At 59.5% G+C, this 23795-nt stretch overlaps 2 protein-coding genes across 7 annotated transcripts in view; one reads left to right on the forward strand and one right to left on the reverse strand.

Moving 5' to 3' along the window:
- RPTOR (regulatory associated protein of MTOR complex 1) overlaps nucleotides 1–1554 on the reverse strand; it is a 102392-nt gene extending 100838 nt beyond the window's left edge. Inside the window, exon 1 of one of the 4 annotated variants that reach the window (XM_042025565.1) lies at nucleotides 1017–1554. In XM_042025565.1, coding sequence (XP_041881499.1) covers nucleotides 1017–1178 — 162 coding nt within the window. In that variant the 5' untranslated portion in view covers nucleotides 1179–1554. The remainder of the gene's footprint in view (nucleotides 1–1016) is intronic. The other 3 variants (XM_042025564.1, XM_042025568.1, XM_042025567.1) reach the window with 3 other exon arrangements.
- Nucleotides 1555–14122: 12568 nt separating this feature from the next.
- NPTX1 (neuronal pentraxin 1) lies at nucleotides 14123–18105 on the forward strand. 3 transcript variants are annotated; one of them, XR_006015624.1, is made up of 6 exons: nucleotides 14123–14597; nucleotides 14876–15083; nucleotides 15537–15781; nucleotides 15881–16060; nucleotides 16167–17796; nucleotides 17960–18105. XR_006015624.1 is itself a non-coding variant. In XM_042025588.1 (5 exons), exons 1-5 carry the CDS (start codon nucleotides 14151–14153, stop codon nucleotides 16386–16388), a joined length of 1302 nt encoding a protein of 433 aa, XP_041881522.1. In that variant the 5' UTR covers nucleotides 14123–14150; the 3' UTR covers nucleotides 16389–18105. The 3 variants fall into 3 exon arrangements, 1 of the variants encoding a protein (XP_041881522.1); XR_006015623.1 differs by having other exon boundaries at nucleotides 16167–17126; nucleotides 17373–18105; XM_042025588.1 differs by having other exon boundaries at nucleotides 16167–18105.
- Nucleotides 18106–23795: the final 5690 nt, after the last annotated feature.

The raw sequence follows: 23795 nt of genomic DNA on the forward strand, positions 1-23795 counted from the left end.
ACGTGGTGTCTGTGCTGCCTTTAAATCACACCCAAAATGCCCAGTTCAACCCAGCAATGATCTGCCAAGTCCCATTTTCAGTGCACGATTCTCCTCGTGGGTCAGAACTTCTGAGAAATACAATCCCCACTCTGGGAACACTGAGACTCAGGGACAGCCTGGTCATGCTGCCTCTGCAAAGAAATTACAGCCTGGAGTTTCGGAAAGTTACTCCATCCTATCACAAGGGGATCACAAACATAACGGAAATCTGGTCACCAGAAAAATTCATAAATATCTATAAACACAAAGGTATGGGTAACACAAGACCTGTGAGACCCAGGGAAGGCTGGAACCCAAAGCAGGTTCCAAGAACAGAACGAGTGGAAATGGTTGTCTAGGACATTTCTTAGGTGCTTTGTTTGCTCTTTACTGAAACCTTTCGGTTGGCACACACATGCAACAGAGGATCCCAGACTCCCAGCTGGGACGTTCCTCTGTCACTCTCAGTGCTGTCAGTTTAACACACACCACGTCCTCAAACACAGGAGAAGCTCCTGCTGTAACACAGGAGTTCCATCTGAAAACTATTTCCCGCCTCCCAAATCCCACAGTCTCTGTTTCTCCACACACAAGGACACCTTCATTCCAAATTCCACATGTAGACAGCTCCAGACAGCTGCAATTCCTGCCCCTATTGACCTGGTGCCTGTCCCATGCACCTGCTGGGCTGCAGGGCTCCTCCTGACCTCGTTCATCTCATTGTCTTGCCTAAAACACACCAAGTGCCCAAGTTTCATTTAGAGAGCTTAAATGATGGAGCTGCTCAAAGAGCCCAGTGCCGTGAGCATCGAATCAGTACTTCTGACCCATGTGCAGGTCTGCTTCCCTAACTCCACATGACTGGGACACAAACTATCGGATCAACACCCAGTGTTTCATCTGACAACAGCTCAGCGCCCTCTGAGCTCTGACTCCCTTTTCACCTGTCCCCCGACTGCTCCTCCTCCAAACCCCATCCTGCCCTGGAGCATTACCCGGTCCTTCATCCTCCAGCTCTGAGCCAAAGACTTGGAGCCTTCGATCTTCTCGCAGTGCCTTTTCTTCATGAAGGCCAGGGGCAAGTTCCAGTCCGTCAGGTCGGACTCATCCTCCTCCCCGAGCCCCAGGAGAGGGGACTGCAGCATCTCAGACTCCATGGGCGGGGAAGCGCCGGGCAACAGGTGAGCAGCGATGTCCAGCCCGGCACCCAGCGGGGCCGGGGGTCCCTCCGGCCGGAGGGGGGGAGGACGGGGCAAGGGCAGCGGGGCGCGGCGCTCCCCGGTGCGCGGGTAAGGACGGACCCGGGGCACGCAGCGCCTTCACCTGGCGCAGACAGCGGCCCCGGCCGGGCTCGGTGGCGCGGCCCGGGGAGGACCGAGGGGCCGGCGGGGACCGGGCCCGGGGCCTCCCTAGCACCTCTACCCCCGCGGGCCCCGCGCTCCTTGCGGCGGGCACCGCGCCCGGCCCATCGCGGCTCCCTCGCACACCGGCGGGCCGAGGGCGGCTCGGCGAGCTGCGCTCCGGGGGCGGGCGGCAGCGGACGGGACGCGCGTCCCGGGGCGCCGGCGAGCGCGACTCGGCTCAGCACCGCGGCACGGGGGCGGCCATCTTGCCCGGCCCACAATGCCTCGCGGTACGGGCCGCCGCGCGGGACACACCGCGCCGCGCGCTCCGCCGCGTTGCCCTGGTGACAGCGCGTTGCCACGGTGACGGCGCGTTTCGATGGGGACGGCGCGGGAATCCAGAATCCCAGGATCACCGAGGTTGGAAAAGACCTCCTAGAGCATCGAGTCCAGGCTGTGCCCCATCCCCACCTTGCCACCAGCCCAGAGCACCGAGTGCCAGGTCCGGGCCCTCCCCGGACGCCAGCAGGGAGCAGCCCCACACACAGCGCCCGGCCCCGCTGCCCTCCCCACAGACCCGGTGAGATTCACCGCACATAAAGCTGACAATCGATCCCTGACGCCGAGCTGCTGGCTCGGAGCAGTGGGAGCCTCACACTGGTGTGTCCTGGTGGTCCAAGCACACCCAGGCACAGGTACCAATCCGGCCACGCCTGTTCCTGGTCCTCACTTCCATTTGTATCGTGTGGTCATTTTTTCTGGGGCAAAAAAGCAGGAGAGTGGTGAAATTTGGCCAGCAGCTGTCTAATTCATGTTCACTCCATGCATGAGGAAAGGCAGGTGAGGTATTTCAGGCATAGATCCTCCTTGCTGTTAAATGGAAGGTTAATGAATATCAAATATTGCTGCTAATGAAGTTCCTCAGTGTTTGCTCCTGGCAGTAATCGAGCCCCACCACATTCATATTTGTAATACTTGAACATGTAAAAATTATTTCAAAGTAGAAATGAAAGAATACACGTGTAATTTGATTTACAGATCCATTAATTTTCATAAACACTTTCTGTGTGTTTACACTCCTGGAATATTTTAAATGCGAAGACCTTTCTTTGCAGTAGATTGGAAGACTGGCAAGTAATGTTTCTTGGGGTGGCCAACATTTGCTTTTGCTCCTTCCCTTTCCTGCGGAGCCGATTCATTGCTTCGTGGTGCTTTGTGCTGATGGCTGATCATAACTGCATGATTGTTATCAGAATGAGCTGCCAGGCTGCAGAAAATGCTTATGGCTGTGTTTCTGCTAACCTTTAATGAATTCCTCAACAGCAGGCACACAAAATCAGAGAATTACAGAATTCTGGAATGCTTTGGGTTGGAAGGGACCTTAAAAATCTTTTTCCAACCTCCCGCCGTGTCAGGGTCAGAGGTACCAATCCCAACACTCCACCTGAAAAAATCCCAGTCCCTGGAGCGCCCAGGGCAGCAAATCCAGCGCCCGGGGCTGCACAGATGGACCCTAATCCCGGCTCCCGCAGCTCTGGGCAGCGCGTGCCAGGCCCGGCGCCAGCCCTGCCCGAACGTGCTGCGGAGCTGCCGCCAGAAATCCCCGTGAAGGACACAGCTGGCAGCGGGCACAGCGCATCTGCCTCAGTCCCTGCCCGGGCAGGGCGGCTCAGGAGCCTGTTCCCCGCCAGCCAGGCCTGCGAGAGCCGTGTGCTCCCTCATCCCCTCACCACCACGTCCTTCCCGTCACTTCAGGGGCTTCTCTGAGGTGCCTCCACCCTGCCCAGCTCCGCTGCTGGGCTCACCTGCCCAGGCTCCAGGGGACAGGGACAGGGAGGGCTCAGCTGAGCAGGGATGCCTTGGCTGTGGGATGGGAACCATCAGCCCTGCCCTGCTCCATGGGCACAGACAGCACTTCCCACAGGATCTCACTCTGGCCTCTCCACTCCACTGTTCCCGTGGGATCCACCCTCTCCTGTTTATTGCTCCCTTTCCCGGCACTGCTGGCCAGGATTCCCTGCTGCCAGGGCTCCGTGCCAGGGCAGATGTGGTGCCAGTGCTGCCTTCAGGAGCCCCCTTTCCATGCAAAGTCAACCCTGCAGCCCCAGGTTCCGGGCAGAATATGAAATTGCCCCCTTGTTCCCAGGGAATCCGAGGACTGGAAACATCATGTCAGGTAAGGCACAGTGAGTTATGCCCTAAACCCAAACTGCAGGGTTATCTTCCAGAAACACACTTGGACACATTCTCCCACCTGTCACTCTTTTTAATGAAAAATCCTCCTATCTCAAGCTCCGTCAATGTCCTTTGTTTTGCCTTATTCAGCCACCTAATTCTAATTCCACTTCTGGGCAGGAAGAAATAAAGATATGGAAAGAAGAATGTTACTCATAAATATCATGAGAGATCTTATCTTTCGCTTTCATTAGTCAAACTCACAGGTCACCAAATGAGTCAGTTGGATGCAAAGGTCCCTTCTTGGAGCCAAAAGGCGCCCAGGCCACCTTTCCTGAGGCTCTGAGGGCAGGTGCTGGTGTCCCCGTGTGTGCAGGTGACCACACTCCTTCCCCACAGCAGCCCCTCAGCCCAGCACTGCTGGCACAGCCACAGCCAGGGGTGTTTTAGGCATTTAGGGGCCAACAACAAGATTTGTTTTAACACTTCAGTCGGGGGAGCTTTACAGCCTAAAGACAGTAGGTAAAATATTTATTAGGAAGAATATCTATTTTTAACTAAGTCTGACTTCAGCTGTATTATTTATGCATGTGCAGCACACAGACTTCCTTCCTTCCTTCCTTCACAGCAAATGTGAGTCGGAGACTCGGGGCTGGGAACGGGAATGGGAGCCTGGGGAGGACGGGATCGGGAGGCAGGTGAGAAGGGGGCGGGTGCTGTTATGTGCCAAATCCAATACACATCAAAACATGATTCACAAAATTGACTCCCCGTCTCGTGAAAGCCTCCCAGTGACCTCCTCTGCGAGACAGAACAGACGCGACTATTCCTGGCTCTCCCAACGCGCTGCCTGCTCACTGCAGGGGAGGAATCGTGTCCTCACACAGGCATGGGCGCTTCCCCGAGCCGGGAGCAGCAGCAATTGGAGCACCGAACCTGTCAGGTGGGGTTTGCTGCGGCGCCTGGTCCCCACCTGGCACAGGTGCTCCCGGAGCAGGGCAGCAGCTCCTGCTGCAGCTCCGGCTTTCCAAGCACAGGGACCGGGGCAGTGGCTGGGGGGAACAGAAAAGTGAGGCTGTCCCCGCCCAGACAAGAACCAGGGTGAGAATCACAGAATCTTTTGGGCTGGAGAAGCCCTCAGAGACCATCAAGTCCAACCATTCCCCAGCACTGACCATGTCCCCAGGTGCCACAAGGCCTTTAGATCCCTCCAGGGATGGGGACTCCATCACTGCCTTGCGCAGCTGTGCCAGGGCTGGACAATCCTTTTGGTGTAAGAAATTTTCCCCAATACCCAACCTAAACCTCCCCTGGCACAACTTGAGGCCATTTCCTCTTGTCCTGTTGTTCCCTGGGAGCAGAGCCCGACCCACCCTGGCTGCACGCTCCTGTCAGGGAGTTTTAGGGAGTGAGAAGGTCCCCCCTGAGCCTCCTCTTCCCACGCCAGTTGTTCTGCAGTGCTCCAGCCCCTGATGTGATGGGATGTGCTCTTTTGAGCACAGTCAAACTGCCTTAAAAATATGGGAGACATAAAATAGGTGTAAAGTGGCATCTCAGTTAGCAGCATCCAGCGGGAAGATGACAGGGATTCATGTTCTCTATTCATGTTGAAAAGGCCAGAATAAATACTAGGTCAAAAATCTCTCCTTGCTTTTTTAATGGAAGAAGCACTTTGGCGTCAGGGGGAGTTTTTCACCAAGGACAAAAGGAGAGGGAGAAAAGAGAGGTGATGCAGCTTTTGGAAGCAGAAAATTTGGGAGTTTTATCTGTTCGCTTTGCCTCCACTGAACTATAAAAGGGCAAGTTTCCGGATGACTCAGAAGCTGTAGAGTTTAGTTAATGAGTGTATTTGACACCCTGGGATTCCAGGTAGTACACAAGTTCGAAGTCATTTAGACCGTGAAGCAGCCGCCGCGTTTGACCCCAAAGGCGACTTCAGTTCACAACAAACGTAAAGATTTCTGTGCTCCCGCCGGCACGGGGGAGACTTAAATGACCCCTCCGCAGACTGACAAAAATTGGCTGCTTAATGGAGCTGTTTTTCTCATAAAGCCTGAGCGAAGCTGCGCTCAATACGGTGGGGACGCGATGGATTGGAGAGTTTGGAGGAGCTGTTAATAGAGTTCTCAAAGCGCCCGGCCATCCATCTCCGCGACGCTGCAGCCCCGCAGCTCATCCGTTATCATTATCTCCCTTTGTCTCCTCGCAGGCCGGGTAATTTGCGAGGTGATCGGGCTATGTGTGTTTAACAACACGTGATCGATGTCACCTCGGCAGATATTCTCTGCTTTTCTCATTATTAAGCGCAGAAATGTTTCCTTAAACACCATGTCGCTGTCGCAGATCGGTATCGCCTCTGACTCAGCGACAAAACCACCCCAATGCTCCGGGAATGGGAGCCAGGGAATTCTGCTGGCCTGGTAAAAGCATTCAGCCCAAAAGTCCTGGTTTCTTTTTGCAGCCCCTTGCCAAGGCCACCTTCCCACCGGCCAGACAGGACTTGACACTTCCTTTAGGCTGGGTGGAACGGGCTGGTAAGAAATAATTCAGCATTTTACAGGGATTTCTCATACTGTCTTCACTTGGGGCTTGGGAATCTGGAAGCTATTTCATGGAGCTGCCTGTGGAAATGCCAGCCCAGTGATGCAGAGGCTGCTTTGGAATCGGAACCAGAATCAGAACGGGTTTGGTTTGATGATCTGTGATAAGAGAGGCAACCATCAAGAGATTGGGATCCCACCAGAAGGATCCCAGAATGGAGAAATCCAGCCTGGGTCACTTTTGCAGCATTAACCAGTAACGTTGTTTTTGATAGAGGAACCCAAAAATCTCTTCCTACATTTGGGAAATGCAATTACCTGTGGAATCAGCATGAATAGACCATTCCCATTAAATCCATCAGTTGAAACCTTTTCCTCATGCATGGGGTATCTCAAACCCGGATCCCTGGTGCAGAGTGCCACCCTGATCAACGTCTATTTCCTAAGTCTTGGTGGGTTTCATGGCTCGTGCGCTTACTGCTGAGATCCAGCGGGGTGATGAGGCACAGTGTGACCAGTCTGATTACAATTAATGGCAGAGGGATGAACACCCACACAAACTTCTGTCACTTTCGCTGGGGAGTATCCGCCCAGCAGGGAGGTAAAGGCTTTACATGGCCAAACACACACTGTATAAATCTAAATATGAGTTTATAGCAGACTCCCATTCCCCTGCTGATGGAACAGTCAGGCTGTGGCACGGACAACACGCTTACTCCACTTCCCCAAGAGTTCCTGTCCCTGGAAACACTGCAGCAGGGCCAGCAGGCTCTGGATTCACGACTAATTTATTTTGCATTTCCTAAGCAGAAGAGCCTTAGGAAGGCACAGCACGAGGCAATTTTCCCCCAGAGCACCCCTGACAATGTCACCACTGCACAGCCGGGCAGCGCCAGCCCTCAGGAGCGGGGATGGAATTGCAATTCCAGCATGAAAAACCATGAACCAAATGTGCTCCTGCCAGGTGTGCAGGAGCCCAGAGTTCTGCCAGCCCATCTCTCACCCTAACAAGAGCTGTGTTGAGGCTCCCACTGCCATCCCGGGGGGTCAGAGCTGGCTGGACCCCTGCCATCCCCTGCATCTCCAGCTCAGGAAGTGCCAGCTGCACGCAGCAGCCAAAGCGTCTCCAGCTTCACTCAGTGCCTGGAAGCAGCTCCTGGGCCTTTCCAGTCACACTCAGTCTCTCTGCAGCTTCTGGAGCCTCCGACCTTGTACAAGAATCGATGCCCCCCCAGCCCTAATGGAGCCTCTCTGCAAAGAATCTCCGTGTCCTGAGAGACCTTTCCCCACTAAAAGCTGCACGCCAGCTCGGGGTCAGCCCTCACAGCAGCAAACACAGGGAATCCCTGTTGCCTTGGAGTGGTTTTCTCCATCCTGGCTTTAAAACCTTCTGTGCTTTAACTCTGAACCCTCACAGGCATAAACACGAATTGACCCTGGCGCAATCAGATCCCTCACCCAGCATGCAGGACCAGAGCTCTGGGCAGTGCTGCCTCTCCAAACCTCACTGTCCCTGCTCCAGCTTCCCCTTGTTTGGGAGCAGAGATCAGCCCAGCTCCCCGATCCCTGATCCCTGTCCCTGTGCTTGCACATCCACCTGTCTGACCCAGGCTGGGCATCCGTGTGCTCCACGTGCACTTGGAACTCCTTCCGGGCTTGTCCTGCCACACATCCATCTCCTCCATCCCAAAGCTGGCCATGGAAGCATTCCCAGTCTCCACAGATGTATTTGGGGTTTGTGTGACAAGGTCTTGGTAGGAGGGGGCTACAGGGGTGACTTACATGACCCTAGAGGAGCCCAGGCTGGAGCAGGGGCAGAGTGAGAGGAGGAAGGAGCAGCAGAGACATCACGGCATGAACTGCCCAGAGCCCCTGCTCCTCACCCCTCTCTGTCGCTGCGGGGGAGGAGGGAGAGGATTTGGGAGTGAAAATGAGTCCAGGAAGAAGGGAAGGGTGAGGGGAAGCTGTTTTAAATTTAGTTTTTATTTCTCGTTATCCTACCCTGATTTGATTGGTAACAAACTAATTTCCCCAAGTCCAGTCTGTTTGCCCGTGGTGGTGATTGCTGAGGGATTTCTTCCTGCCCTTATCTTGCCCCACGAGCCTTTTGCTCTATTTTCTCTCCCCCTCAGCTGAGCAGGGAGTGATGGAGCAGCTTTGGGGGCACCCAGCCCAGGTCACCCCACCACAGCCCATTAACAGAACACAACAGAGGGCGTGGGAGAAAAGGAGCAAGAGACTGCAAAATAATAAATAATCATGGAAAAAACTAGGGCACAGCAGTGTCACCGGCTTTTGATGTTTCCTCCTCATCATGCCCTGCCTCTTCTGCCACGAAAAGGGAACATTGCAAGGTGGGAAGAAGCTCCAGAGCAACAGGGACACAGAGCTGTGTCTGTTCAGAAGCACCAGCAGGATTACAGATAAATATTGAAGCTATCAAAGAAGCTTAAGGGATTTAGGAACCCACTCCCCATTATCATCCTCACTGGGGGAGGGGAAGTGATCTCTGCAGACCAACAGCAAACACCAGCACGGTGCTGACTTCTGAAACTCCTCACCCTGGCTGCAAATTCCCCCTCGTTTGCTGGACGGGGCGAAATGACAAATGTGGGGTTTGTAACACACGGAGTTCCCATTTGTCACCTGTGGGTGCTGCAGAGAGCCCGAGCTCTGCGAGACCCCACAGGCCCGAGCTCTGCGAGACCCCACAGGCAACACTCCCGGCCGGAGCATCCCTGTGCCAGGGCCAGGAGCAGCAGGGCCAGTCCCAACACCTGGGCAGGATGGGAGGGCCGTGTCCTACAGGGGGGCTGAGATCCATCCCACAGCCAGGATCCATCCCACAGCCGGGATCCATCCCACAGCCGGGGATCCATCCCACAGCCGGGATCCATCCCACAGCCAGGATCCATCCCACAGCCGGGGATCCATCCCACAGCCGGGGATCCATCCCACAGCCAGGATCCATCCCACAGCCGGGATCCATCCCACAGCCGGGGATCCATCCCACAGCCAGGATCCATCCCACAGCCGGGATCCATCCCACAGCCAGGATCCATCCCACAGCCGGGGATCCATCCCACAGCCGGGATCCACCCCACAGCTGGGATCCATCCCACAGCCGGGGATCCATCCCACAGCCAGGATCCATCCCACAGCCGGGATCCATCCCACAGCCGGGATCCATCCCACAGCCAGGATCCATCCCACAGCCGGGATCCATCCCACAGCCGGGATCCATCCCACAGCCAGGATCCATCCCACAGCTGGCACCTCGCTTTCTCCTACTGCAGGAAAATCCAGACAGAGCTGAAAAACGACTTGAGGGATGGTCTGGGAGGAAAAGCTGCTGGCTTCTCTGACGTGTGTGTGTGCAGACAGGGGGGAATTCCTGCACAAATCAATTCTGAGGCGGCGAGGCGGATGTGGGATGTGGGAAGCTGCCTCCATTCAGCTCCGCTGCCGAGGCGTCACAGCGAACCCTCATTAACTAAACATGACACGGGCGCTGCTCCCGCGCCGCTGCCGGGAAGGAGACGCTCCATCCTCACCGGAGAGGGATGGCTGCGATGGACACCGGCAGCGTCCTCCGCCCCGCGGCTCTCAGCTCCCCCCCACAGCCCCGGGCACACATCCCGCTCGTTCCCTGCTCCTCAGGCATCACCGTCCTCACCCAAAAACCACCCCCAGATGGGCACACGTGGGGCACAGCGAGGACGGGCTGAGGCCTCTCCTGTGCAGACTCAGGCACAGGTTAAAGCTTCACTCCCTACTCAAAAGGCACCGCAGGGGGCAGGAGCCCAACGGGACCCGGGGCACAGCCCAGTGCCAAGCCCGAGCTCCCTCCCGCTCCAGTCCAACCCTGGATTCCTGTGCAGGGAATATCAGCACCATCCCAGGCCCCTTCTGCAGCTCTCCCTGCAATTTTGGCTAATGCCAGCCCGGTCCTCCAGCAGCCAGAATGGTTTCTCTGCTACACTTTTAAGGGGATGCTGCAGTTTTAAACCACAAATTAAATTTTTAATGAAACTTCATAACTGTTGTACCCAAATGTAATGTAATATTGATGGGAACTGTGCATCCAGCTAGCATGAGACTGCCCTAGAAAGCTTTTTAGGATGTTATGCAATATAGAGCTAAATTAATTATTTGTAATGAAAGGATCTGTGTCCCTATAGCATCACAGAGACCTACTGGTACAGAGACCACACTCCCCAGTCTCACTGAGTGTAAATGTCAGGCAATTTAGGCAGAAACTGGCTTGTGAGATGGGAACAATGAAAGCAGGGAAGGGAGAAAGGGAAGAGAGTGAATGTGCGAGAGAGGGAGAGAGAGAGAGGGAGAGAAACAGAGAGAGAGAGATCTGCAAAGAAAGACTGCAGCAAAATGCAGCAAAATTCCCAACTCCTGTCCAAAGTGTGTCTGTCACAGAAGGGAATACTCCATCTCACACTGCACTGGCTGCACCCTGTGCCTGAGCTGCTCTAGTGACAGCTGTACCCTTTAGAAGGCACCAAAGAAAAATACATTTTGCATTTACAGTATTCTCAAACAGAACCATGGAGCAGCTGGGGGCTGGGGGCTGCTTCCCTGTGCCTGCTCCAGCTGCAGAAGGAAAAGGCTTTGGAGATGATGTTGCCCCCCTCACATCTGGGCTCTGCACAGCCACTGGTGTGGTGACCAGAGACCCTGTCCTTGCTGCAGTTTCCCTAAGAACAATTCATTGTATTAAAAAAAAGACAAAACAACCTGGTAGTCTCTGCCCTGTCCTGCTTTGAGCCTGCTGGGGATGGGGTGTGTGGCTGGGGAAGGGGCTGGAGGAGACAATCCCTGAGGAACCTCAGTGACAACACGGGCACAACCGGCAGCTCCGTGCACAGACAAAGGGAGCTGAGCTTCCTGAAGTGTAGCCATCGATGGTACCCATTTAAAGCTGCCTTCATCCCATAATGGATCGCATCGTTCCCACTCCGCAGAGGAGACTGAAATGCGGAATCAGCATCACCCCACAGGAGATGGTTTATGTACAGCAGACTGCACAAGCAGGAGGGAAAGCTTCCACTGCCTGCTCCCTGGGGCTCCAGCTCCTGGGATTAGAGAGATTTGTCCACTTTAAAAAACTGTCCTTTCTGCATTCGTGATTCTGCTGCTCACGCACAAAGGTTAGTGTGGAGCAGACGGGAGACTCACACCCCTCACCTCTGCACGGGCAGAGGCCACGGGCGGCCAGGGCTGCCAGGAGCACCCTGGGCTGTCCAAAACCATCTTCGTCCATCACAAATACAAATGTGCCTGCTGGCTCCTGTTCAGAGCTAAATCATCTGCGAGGGTCCTTGAGAGCTGTGCTCAGCTCTTTTCAGCTACAGAGCTATAAATCAGCTGCTACTGAGGGCTTGGGAAGAGGCAAGAGAAGAGTTAAAAATAATGGGGGCTCCATTACTCCATTACAGCCACACAGCTCCTAAATCTACAGAAGCAATAACAGATCCTACTGCATGATTCAGTGATTCTGGGCTGGAATCTTGATCATATCTTCTGGTTCTTTCTTTGCATTAGGAGCCACGGGGGTTATTTTGCTTATCTCTTGTAGCGAAGCTTTGTTGTTTTTTCCTATCCAGGCATTTCGTGGTCTCCATCACCATAGTATCCGAGTGTTTATTTTATTGCATTTGTCACCTTGGTCTCATCTCCGCATAATGTGCTATGGATGACAAAAGCTTGCGAGGGAAATTGGTTCAGTGACACGCTCAGCTCTGTCAATACCATGCAGATGTGAGCAGGAGTGGGACCGACTCCACTGCCTCTCATACTGGTTTGTACTGGTGTAATTTTATTGCCTGCAGTAACATTATTTTTGGGTTGTGCTCCTTCCTGTGGCAGAAGGATTAGACCTGCAGGCTTTTCAGCTTTTCCTTTCACCAAAAAGCCCCGAACCAAACCAGCACAGAAGGGACACTGCTCTGCCCAGTAAACCCCATGGGGTCTGTCCCCTCCTTATCCCCCTCCTGCCCTGTGCCTGGTGCACTGAAATACTGCCCAGCACAGAGAGCCAACAGCAGGGACAGTAACCAGGGCGATAAAGCCAGAAGGAAAGCCTACTGGAAATGCAGATTTTCCCCCAAAATTTCCTGCAGCAAAGCAGACACTCCAGAGGGGAGCAGTGCCAGAGGTGTGGGCAGCCCCACAGGTGGCTCTGAACTGCACAGGCAGGAGCAGCAGTGACACCCAGGAGCCTCAGGAAGGCTCCAAGTGACACCCAGGTCTCTTCAGTCCCCCCGAGCACTGGGACAGGTTGGATGGAGATGGCGATGAAGGCACTACAGGATGCCCATGAAGGTGCCCAGAGGTGCTGAGCACCCTGGCACAGCTCTGCCCTCTCAGCTACTTCTGTCCCAGCACTGCCCTGGGTTCCCTGGGCTGGCATAAAGGGCCAGCAGAACATCAGAGAGTTTGCCAGCCTGCCATCCTCCTGCTGACAGCCCCAAGCCCCTGGGTTTGGCCATGAAATGCTGCTTTAACTGTACCAGAGCAGAGCCGGATGGGGAAAGAGGCTCCCAAGGGCAGCTGAGCTGCCTTTGAGGAGGAAACACTCCATGCCACGCCAGCGTGTCACAAACCTCCCGTGGCTGGATAAAGACCTGCTACAGGAAAGGCATCAAACCAGTCACAGGTATCGCTGAGAGCAGCTCAGGGAGCTCCAGCCCCAGCGAGGGCTCCTCAGGCCTGCTCCAGGCAGATCAAAGGGGAAAGGACCATGGAGTGGTTGTGTTTTATCTTTTGCAGATCCATGGACTGAAAGCCTTTGTATTTTACTGACCCACTTCACTAATCAAAATTAATTGCTTCATATTTCACAGGATAACTTGGCATTATGTAAATACTCCAGCCATATGTGCTGCTGCAGTGCTGAGCTGAGCTGAGGGGGCCACACTCCTCCATTTACCCCGGCAGGCTGCTTCCAGATCAGGAATTTCCTACCACAATACAATACCCCAGGGAGAAGACGAGGATAAAGTCAACAGGCAGGAGAGGCTCAGGGAGCTGGGACAGTTCCACTCATGCTCGGGTGCCCCGGCCAAGGGCAGGACGTGGGGAACAAGGGCAGGGGACACTGCTCGCTTGCTGCCCCGGGGCTGAAGGAGAATCGGCCTTGGCTGAGGTGCTGAAGATGACAAAAGTGACAGTTCCAACAGCCACAAGCTATTCCCACCAAGGACAGATCCAGATATTACCTGCAAGGCTCTTTCCCTGATTAATAAAGAAGCAAAGCTGCAACTGCTCCCCTGCACCCACAGTGGAGCTGGGCACCGGCACCAGCGGGAGCAGCTGCTCCCCGGGGACACGTGGTGCCTGGGGTCCGTCCGTGCTCCAGCGGCTCCCCCCGGGGCCGGCAGCCCCACGGCTCACCCGTGTCCTCCCCACGGAACCCCGGGGCGCCCGCGGGTTCCCCTGCTCCACGCGGCACCGACCCACGGGGCTGCCCCGGCCGCTGCTCCCGGAGCGCACCCGGGCACTCGCGGCCACACCCCCGGGACCGCGGGCACCCGCGGGCACCCACGGACTCGCGGGGAGCGCGGGGCGGCCCCTTCCGCCCGCGACCCTGCACCGGCACCCCCGCACAGACGTGCACAAGCACAGCGTGCACACACACACGTGTGCGCGCACACCCCCGCACACACACCGCACGCTCATCCCCCGCACACGCAGCCCTCACACCCGCACCCCGCACATCCCCGCGCCGCTCCCGGCAGCCCCTCCCCGCGCAGTCTCCTCTGCCCACGCGCGCCGCCCACGCGCGCTCCCGCCCACGGACACACGCGACCCCCGCGCACTCGGGCAGACGGACACACGCGGACACGCGGACACACGGACACCCTCTCAGGCTGACAGAATCACCACCGCACACTCTCACACGCACTCACGCCCCGCTTCCACGCGGGGCCCCCCCGCCGCGGGCCGGGATTCCGCGCTCCGTGACGCCCCGCGCGGCCCCGCCCGGGCGCGATAAAAGCGGCGGCGCCGCAGCGGAGCCGGAGCCGGCCCGGAGCGAGCGGAGCCGAGCGGAGCCATGGCCGCGGGGCCGCCCGGCAGCCGCCGCCTCCTGCCGCTGCTGCTGCTGCTCCTGGGGCCGGCGCTGGGGCCGGCGCTCGGCCAGGGCCTGGGACAGACGCGCTTCATCTGCACCTCGGTGCCGCTGGACGGGGACGTGTGCGCGGCCTCGGCGCTGGGCACCGGCTCGGCCGAGGAGCTGAAGGGCACCGTGCTGCAGCTGCGGGAGACGGTGCTGCAGCAGAAGGAGACCATCATGAACCAGAAGGAGACGATCCGCGAGCTCACGGCCAAGCTGGGCCGCTGCGAGAGCCAGAGCGTGCTGGAGCTGCCCGGCGAGGGAAAGGGCAGGAAGGGCTTCTCCAAGAACACCATGGGCGACCTGTCGCGGCCGGCCGCCGCCGAGACCCTCAGCCAGCTGGGGCAGACGCTGCAGTCCCTGAAAACCCGGCTGGAGAACCTGGAGGTACGCGAGGAGAGCCGGGGAGCCGCACAGCCGGGCACCGGGAGACACGGGGAGCCGGGGCACCCGCGCGTCCCAGCACGGGGAGCGCGGAGCCGGGCACCGGGAGCTGGGTGACCGTCAGGGGAGCCGGGCAACCGGACATCGGACACCGGGAGACCCGCGGAGCCGGGGACGGGCAGCCGCGGAGCAGGGCACCGGGCACCGGGGAACCCGCGGAGCCGGGCACCGGGAGCCGCTGCCCGGTGGTAACAGCCCGCTCCTCTGCTCGCCCCTTGCAGCAGTTCAGCAGGATGAACTCCTCCAGCCAGACCAACAACCTGAAGGACATCCTGCAGAACAAGATCGATGACCTGGAGAAGCAGGTGCTGTCGCGGGTGAACAGCCTGGAGGAGGGCAAGCTCAGCCCCCGCAACGAGTCCGAGGAGCGCGGCAAGATCGAGAGTACCCTCACCTCGTTGCACCAGCGCATCAGCGACCTGGAGAAAGGTACCGGGCGCTGCCCACCCCCGCCCGCCCGCGGGACCCCCGGGCCGGCTCCCGGAGCCCCCCAGCCGCTGGGGACCGGGCGCTGCCGGACGATGCGGAGCCGCTCCCGCGGGGGGATCTGCCGAGCCCGTCCCGGTGCCCACCCCGGGAGCGGTCCCTCTCCCCCAGCTCGGCTTTCCCCGTGGCAGGGGTTGGAGCTGGCTGATCGTTAAGGTCCCTCCCAACCCAGACCCTTACTCGGTGACTCCTGAGGCAGCCGGTGCCCGCGGGCTCCGCCGCCGGGGATGCTCCGGCCGCTGCCCGCCCCGGGGATTAGGGAGCCGTGCGGCGCCAGAGGGATTTGCTCCTCGCTGCCGTCTCAAGGCCCGTTACATAACGGGGTGGGGAGGGGGGAACCCCCAAAGGGGCAGAAAGGGGGCCCGGCAGGAGCCCACCGCCCCTGCGCTCCCACAGGCCAGAAGGACAACCGGCCCCCGGACAGGTTCCAGCTCACCTTCCCCCTGCGCACCAACTACATGTACGCCAAGGTGAAGAAGAGCCTGCCCGAGATGTACGCCTTCAGCATCTGCATGTGGATCAAATCCAGCGCCTCCCCCGGCATGGGCACCCCCTTCTCCTACGCTGTGCCCGGGCAGGCGAACGAGCTGGTGCTCATCGAGTGGGGCAACAACCCCATGGAGATCCTCATCAATGACAAGGTACAGCCCCGGGCCGTGGGGAGGGTGCTGGGCAGGGGGGACGGGCTGGGGGCAGCGTGCGGGACCCCCATGTGCACCACCCTGACCCGCTGCCTGCAGGTGGCCAAGCTGCCCTTTGCCATCAACGACGGCAAGTGGCACCACATCTGTGTCACCTGGACCACGCGGGACGGCGTGTGGGAAGCCTACCAGGACGGCACACAGACGGGCAACGGCGAGAACCTGGCCCCCTACCACCCCATCAAGCCCCAGGGCGTCCTGGTCCTGGGCCAGGAGCAGGTGAGGGCTGGGGACGGGTGCGGGGGTCCCTGCTGGGTCGCTGCACCCGAGGGGACGGACGGGGCCACCTGGCCACGTGCCCCCGGTGACGGCGGCTCCTCCGCAGGACACGCTGGGCGGAGGGTTCGACGCCACGCAGGCCTTCGTGGGGGAGCTGGCCCACTTCAACGTGTGGGACCGCAAGCTGAGCCCGGGGGAGGTGTACGGCCTGGCCACCTGCAGCTCCAAGGCACTCGCGGGCAACGTCATCGCCTGGGCCGAGGCCAACATCGACATCTACGGCGGGGCCACCAAGTGGACTTTCGAGGCCTGTCGCCAGCTCAACTAGGGCCACGGACAAGCGAGAGAAACCTCCTCAGCGGGTTCCTTTATTTATTTTTTTTTTTTCTCCTCCTTTTTTTTGCGCAAAAACAACCGAGAACGAAGCCACCCGACTTGTCCCGGGAGCAGGGATGCCCCGGCAGCGGGGTGCCCGCCCCCGGAGCCCCACGACCCTCCGGTTTCTGTCTTGCCAACGTCCTTCAACGCCTGCGTGCCTTGGCCTGGCGCGGCTGCGCCCCCCCCGCCGCCCCCCGGCCCGGCCCCCGCTTCGCCGCCGCTTTCCTTGGGCACCGGCGCCTGAAAAGGCTGCGGGGCCCGACCCAGAGCCCCCTCGGGGCTCCTCTTGGTCCAGCCTGACCCCCGGGAGGGTGGTGCCCCCGGAGCCGGGGGAAGGTTGCAGCCTCCTCCCCAGCTGTGCTCCAACCCGGGCTGGCGACAGCAGCTGGGAGCCCGAGGAGGGCCCGACCCCTCCGTTCCCAGCCCCGGGGAGGAGCCGCTCCCCTTCCCAGGTGAGCCCCGCGCCCCCTCCCCGGCCGGCGCTGCTCCCGAGCACCACAGCCATAGCCCCGGGCTGCGGCGGGCACCGGGCGGGACCCGCGGCGGGACCGCCCCCGGCCCCGCTCCCCGACCTGCCGCACTCAGGTACCCCCGGCCCCGCCGCCTGCAGCCCCCCGAGGCCTCCTACGCGCCGTAGCTGGTGACAAATAGCCTTTACCGTCCCCTCCAGTCCGGCTCCCACTGACAGGTCTGAAGCCTTTCTGCTTTTGATAATACAGTCTCTTGTTTCTCTTACTGTAAAGGGAAGTTTATTACCAATAAAAAAAAAAGGGTATTTTTATGAAGATAAAAAAAAATAGAATTATTAGCGCTCCCTGAGAAAAAAAACGTGCTTTGAGATTCTGTGGGATAAAAAGAGATAAAGAAGCATATTTTGAGATAACAGATGCATTTTGTATGGTTTCCTTTTCTAAACTCCTGGTTTGTACTACAGATTGCAGAAATCACTCCCCAGCCCCCCTCCTGCCCCCTCAGGGCAGCCCTGGGCGGCAGTGGAGGATGAGGCAGAGAATTCACCCGGGGCTCCAGAGCCTCACGACCAACTCCAAAGATGCGGCAAAGAGACGGGCGGAGCGGAGGAGTCCGTGCGGAGCCGGGAGCTCCTCCCGGCCGGGGCACAGAGCCGGCCCCGCCTCGGCTGCTCCGCGGACCCGGCACAGGCAGCAGCACCCCCAGAGCGAGACCCCGCACACGGCTCAGGGCAGCGGATCCTCAGCCGTGCTCTTGGTGCAAGAAAAATCCCCAAACCATCGAGAGTTAATTTCAGTTCCTCCCAAGCCCCTGTTCACATCGGCGAGCACAGGCAGAACCTGCTGAGAGCAGCGAGACCATGGCACAGGTTTAACCTCCAGCCCCAGGTGCGTTGGATTTGCCAAAAAACCACGAAAGGGTGTGATGTCAACACAGTGTACATAGTGTACAGTAGGGGAGAGAATTAATGTATCTTAATTTGTCATTATTTTGCTAACCAAAGCTGTACATTTTTCCTACTCCTGGCTCTGTCTCCTTTGGGATTTGAAGGGGTTCCGACACCCCGCGCATCCGGCCCGCATCGGCAGTTCTGACAATGCACTGTTTCTACGGATTCTCATGCTTTTTCCATTTTATTGCTGGGATTACATGAATTGTTGACTTTATTTTTACACAATAAAGCGTGAAGAAAGACACCGGCTTCTCTCACATGTGTCTGTTTCCTGAGCAGCCAGTGCTCAGCAGCTTGTCTTTTTCCACAGGAAGGTTTCATGCCTGCATGAGGCAGGAATTTCTGCCCAGTTCCCCTCGGAGCTGGCTCAGGCACTCCCTGAGCCTCTCTGCCAGGCTGTCTCCTTCTCCTGTACCCTCAAACCACGTCTTTCCCTGGTTTATGTAACACATCACACGAACTGATGTATTTTTCCCTCAAGCTGCTGGCTGGAAGTTCCCTCGGGGCCCTGCCAGGCTGGTGCAGGGGACAGTGGCACCCCCGGGGCTCTGCAGGAAATGCTCCCGGTTTGGGCACCACGGCAAAGCCCCGGGACCGGCGGCCTTGGCTCCCTCCCCGCAGCCCCGCTCGTCCCTCGGGAGCCGGGCTGGGCTCCAGGTGCGGTTCCTGGAAGGCAGCGCTCCCGGGGGAATCTGAGCGCGTGGCTCACAGGGTGATGTGGCTGGAGGCCACCCGTGTGCCGCAGACACGGGACAGGCCAGCGCAGGGCCCCCAACGCTGTCCCCGAGTGCTGCAGCTTCCCCCCTCCCGTCCCACACCGGCCACAGAGCAGCCGTGCCACATGAATTGCATCAAAGATACAAGGAGGAAAATCGACATTTACTCCTTGTGACCAGCCCAAACCGACCTCACACAACCGCCCCGTAATGCTCCCATTCCGCTGCAGCTGGGAGCGGGACTCGCGTGGATCCAGCCCGGGGCACGGGCAGGACACGGTGACAGCAGCACCCCCTTCCTTCCTCCAGCAGAGCGAGGACATGGTGACAGCCCCGAGGTGACAGCCCCGAGGTGACAGTCCCGAGGGACGCAGCTGGCGGAACTCAGCACAGCCCTTGCTGCTGCCACGTCTGTGGTCAGCGAGTCTCAGCTCCCGGGGGCTGGCGATGGCCACAGGGAGGGTCACAGCAATGGCCACGTGAGGGTCAGTGAGGGTCCTGCGGCCACTTGTGCTGTATCTTCCCAAGAACATCTCCAGTCACTGCAGCCTCTGGTAAAGGTGTCCCTGACTGGTCACCTGCCACTTCCCACACCTCCAGCTGAAAACAGCACCACGGGGTCCCAACCTTCATCCAGCCCCTGCCACCCCCATAAAGCCTCTTCTTTTCCAGAGGAGAGTGTTTGCTCCTGTGGCTGCTCCACGTCCTTTTCAGAATGCCTCAAGCCATAACCACTGGAATGCAGTGAACAGGGCAAGGGAAGGGAGATGCTTCGAGCCAAACTGCAGGGCTGGGACCCGGCGTGTTTTCCACACCAAAAGCCACGGGCAGGAGCAGAGTGATGAGTGCTGGGAGGGGACAGTCGGCATCGGGAATCTTCTGGGGGCAAGAGGAAAGGTGAGACATCAGGACTGTCTCAGGGCAGTTCACTGAGCCCCACGGGGACAGCTGAGTGCAATGTGCCACCCATCCATCGCTCACAGAGAGGAGGCAGGGGGCTGCCATGGCTGAGGGGGCAAGACAGGGTGGGCAGCGACAGGGGCACAGAAGGGGTGTTGAGGAGAGTGGTGCAACCACGAGCTGCCCCCTCCCCAGTTCCCCAGACCCCCCTCAAGTGCAGTAGAGATTCAGAGCAGCATCTCTACAGGCTCACAAAGGCAGCAGCACCGCAGAGCCACCAGCAGCCCCCCCGCCCACCCGTCCCCGGGCACCGCTGCTCCCCAGCCCTCGGAGCAGCTCAGCCCTCGCTGGCGACGCAGACGCCGTCCCCTCCCGCCCCCAAAAAGCAGCTGCTCCAAGGACAGGCTGTTGGGTTTCATGTCACTGGGAACAGCCTACATCCTTGCTAGGGGATGCTATTTATACCCAGGGAACGGGTGGCAGCTCCTGCCTCGCTCTCAGCCCCCAGCCGGGCCCTGGCCCTGGGGCGCTGCCACAACACCCTCGGCCCTCCCAGTGCCAAGGCGAGACCCCAGTGCACACCCGCTGCTGCAGGAGAGGGAATGATCCCCCGGCCAGAGCTTGTGCTGCTCTACAACCTGAGCTGCAATAACAAAATGACACTGACAGGCGGTTTTGGTTTTTTCTGGGGTATCTGGCAAACGCTGCTGTGGTGCAAATGGGGCTGTTCCCCATGCCAAGGCCGTGGGATGTGGGTGATGGCTGAGGGAGCTGCAGGAACCGAGACTCCAGTGGGTAACAAATCTCCCGGCTCATCGCCTCCTGGATTCCCCGGGGCTGCAAGGGACCCTCGAACTCCTCTCAGCCCCCCCAAAAGCCAGTGGGTATTAAACCCTCATGGGTGCAGTCAGCTCAGGCAGCGAGAAGAGAGGCAGAGCAGCCCCAGCCAGGGCCATCCCCGTCCCTCCCTGTCCACGTCCCCATCCCAGCTCGGCACTGCAGCAGCTCCAGGCACGACTCGCGTGTCCCAGCGCCGCGGCCGCGGCGGCAGCAGTGCCAGCTCCTGCGGGAAGGAGTGAGGATCCTGGGAGAGGTGAGGAGCAGCCCGGCCCATCAATCACACACCGTCCTGCCACCTCACGCTGCACCAGGAGCTGCTGCTCGGGGCCGGGAGCTGTTTGGTGGCACCAGTCCCTGCGGTGACAGCCAGCCCCGCGAGCGCTGGGATCAGGGAGCGCGTTCCCGCCCCGGCGCACTAAATCCAGGAGCTTTTAGCGTAGCAGAGCAGATGGAGATCTTGGGCTGCGTGAGGACAGGCCCCAGGACTCGGGAGATGGCTCAAAAATACCGACGGGGGCGAGGGAGAGTCCTTAAGGGCAGGACACAGCTGGGATTTACAGCGCTGATCCGGCTCCTCCGGAGACTCACATGGGAGGGAAACGCCGCTCCGGGCACTTTGCATCCTGGTGCCTCCTCTGCGCCCCCCGCTCGGGACAGCTCCTCCGAGGGCTCCGAGGGGTGAGAGGAGGTGATGGGGAAATGAAAAATTAAATCCGCTGTGTTTTACAGCGAAACACCCCCGAAAAACGGAGACAGCGTGTCCTGAAAAGGCCTTTCCCACATCCCTGCCTGCACGGGAGCGCCTGGGGCCGCCTGCGAGCGGAGCTGCCTGCGGCACTGGGACCAGCACCGTCCCAGAGCATCATCACCACGCAGCGCCCGAGGCGCGCGAGGCACTTAATAAATGCCGTTGTTGGGTTAATTAGCAGTGAATGTGTCATGCCGTGCGCCCGGCCCGCGCCGGCGGCAGCGAGCACATGGCTCCAGGAGACCCGGATTAAATATGCATGAGACGGGGAGCGGTGGGAAGAGCCCCCTGAGCAGTGAGGGGCGCTCAGCTCCCCGCCCGGGCAGGGCTGTGCCAGGGAAACCACAGCAACGTCGGGCACGTGGCGGCAGAAATCCCTCTGTGTTCGCTCCAGAGCGGAGCTGATGGGGGGGCTGTACATCCCCCCCTCCCCAGCACGGACCCCAGACAGGGTGGGGCAGCAGCATCCTGAAGGATGACGCTCCTGGGGGCTCAGGCAGCAGCTCCAACCTGAACTCCCCGAGCAGGGGCCGAGGGGCTCAGCCGGCGCTGCGCACCACGGGGAGGGTCCCGGCTGCCAAAGACCACCCGAGGCTCCCCCGGGACACCAAGAGGCTCCAAGACGCCACGCTGACGCTGGCACGGGAGGAGGAGGAGAGATGGGCAGGGCTGGGGGAACATCCCGGCTCGGGGAGGGGAAGGATCAGATGGATCCCTGCAAGAGGGCAGGGGGGAGCACAGGGACCGGCCGGGGCACTGCAGGCAGCTGGACGCCTACCCGGGCAGCGAGTCAAGGCCGGCAGACCGTTCCGGTCACAGGCGTGAGTCACTGGCTGTGACAGTGTCCCTCAAATGCCACTCGGGAGCCTTTGCTGGCAGAGCATCGGTTCCTACACCCCGAGGCACTGCCCGGGCATCCCGGCCAGCACAGCCGGGACGGGGCTTCCTCGAGCCCTTCCTCCCCCCGGGGAACCCAACCAGACCTGGCCAGGGCCACACGGAACCAGCAATTCCAGAGCAAACGTTGCTTTTCACACCCCGCAGCCTCTCCAAGGTGCTGCTCCCCCAGCCAGGGCTGACTCCAGGCAGCTCCCAGCAGCAGGGAGACCCCATCCCTCCCCCACGGGGGGCTGGGAGCTGCTGGGAACACGGGGCTGCCCCCCCGTTTTTGGTTCTTCTCAGAATCTTTTCACAGCCTTTTCCCGGGCTCCTCCTCCTGCGACTTTCCCAGCTGCTGTCGAACGTCACCTTGACAGCTGCTTCCTCCGTCCTCCCTTTTCATCCCGATGGATTATGGAGGGGCTCGGATCGCAGACTCCGCCAAGGAGTTCTGGGCGGATCCTCCTCTGGCTGGGGATCCCATGAGGGATCCTAACCACATCCCGGGGGCGCAGAGGGGAATAACAACTCCTCTCCCACCGGAGGGTCCCCGAGTAAGCCCCGCTCCGCCCTGGGGGAGCCCGTGGGTGAGCACGGAGCAGAGGAAGACTCTGTCTTCCAAAGCTGATTAAAAATAGATGCAGCATCAAGCTAATTATGCTGATTAATTAGCATTTGTGGAGCAGAGTGGGCACAGGAGGGGGCACACGGGGAGGAGCGGGTGCTGCAGCGGGGTCAGAGCCTGCCCTGTGCATCCCCAGCACTCCCAGTCCCCCCCGGGGTCCCCTGTGCTGCCCAGGACTGGAGGTACCAGGGCAGCGCATTTGGGGGTCCCCACGCCCCCACTTCCCTCCCTGTCAGCAACAGATGCCAAACTCCACAGCGCTGCTGGAAATTAGGTCAGCGATAGCCTACAGCAGATTTGAGCATTGCTCATCCTGCCGGGGCTCTGGTGCAAGTGGGAGATGCCACAGGGCAGCCCCACACCAGCGGCCACCCCCGGCCCGGCTGGCAGCGAGGGAAGGAGGGATGGAAAGGTCTGGATCAGCCTCTAAATCCCCTCCTGCCAGGGAGGGGTGAGCAGGGAGGCAGGGCTCCCTCGTGCCGCTGAGTCAGTGCTGATGGAAGCTGGGGAATGACAGCACCCCCGAACACCCCCACACACACCTGGAGTCTCCCCCCAACACCCGATGGGGTGGGAAAACCCCTCAGGGACGCAGCGGTGCTGATTTATTCCTTCTGGAAAGCGGAGCAGGGCCCCAGGTGCCCACAGTGACGGTGCCCACTCCCAGCTCACACCAGCCTTTCCTCTCCAGCCCCCGCAAAGCCTCCCCATGCCCAGGCCCGGGAGGTTTCATGCACCGGCGTTGGATTTGGGATGGGTTGTGCTCCACAATTGGCAGCGCTTTCGGCTCCCTTCTGCTACCTCCCCAGGCCCCCATATGTTGGTGTCATGAATATTCATGAGCTCCGTGGAAGCATCCAGGGCTGGGAGAGGAGCCCCGGCCCCGGTGGATCCCGGTGCTCCCGGGCTGCCCGATCCCCCGGCATGGCCGGGACCCCACAGCCCCCAGCCCCGCAGCTCGACCCTTTCCCAGCCCCGCCTGCCTCGCACTCCCGACACCCAGGGCCCTTCAAAAGGCTGCAACAGCGGCACCGTCCCAGACACGCTCCTGCTGCGGCTCTGCTCCCCTTTCCATCTGCAATTTCGGGAGCAGCTCCTGCTCCCTTCCCTCGCTGCCGGCGCTGCAGCCGCGCGGGCCCAGCGCAGGCTGGCAGATCCCGGCCAGGAGGATGGGGAACGGCGGCGGCGCGGCGGGGAAAAGGAGCCTATTCCCAGCAAAATGGAAC

This window comes from Corvus kubaryi, unplaced genomic scaffold (assembly GCF_017639235.1).
Source record: "Corvus kubaryi isolate FWS band 111438036 unplaced genomic scaffold, C.kubaryi_AGA036_p1.0 37272, whole genome shotgun sequence".
Taxonomy (NCBI): Eukaryota; Metazoa; Chordata; class Aves; order Passeriformes; family Corvidae; genus Corvus; species Corvus kubaryi.

What these genes read in the sequence shown, in the direction of transcription:
- NPTX1 (XM_042025588.1), top strand. Translation starts at nt 14,151, where the DNA reads ATGGCCGCGGGGCCGCCCGGCAGCCGCCGCCTCCTGCCGCTGCTGCTG. An exon ending in AGATCCTCATCAATGACAAG is followed by an intron (nt 15,782 to 15,880) that starts GTACAGCCCCGG and finishes CGCTGCCTGCAG; the next exon opens with GTGGCCAAGCTGCCCTTTGC. An exon ending in TGGTCCTGGGCCAGGAGCAG is followed by an intron (nt 16,061 to 16,166) that starts GTGAGGGCTGGG and finishes GCTCCTCCGCAG; the next exon opens with GACACGCTGGGCGGAGGGTT.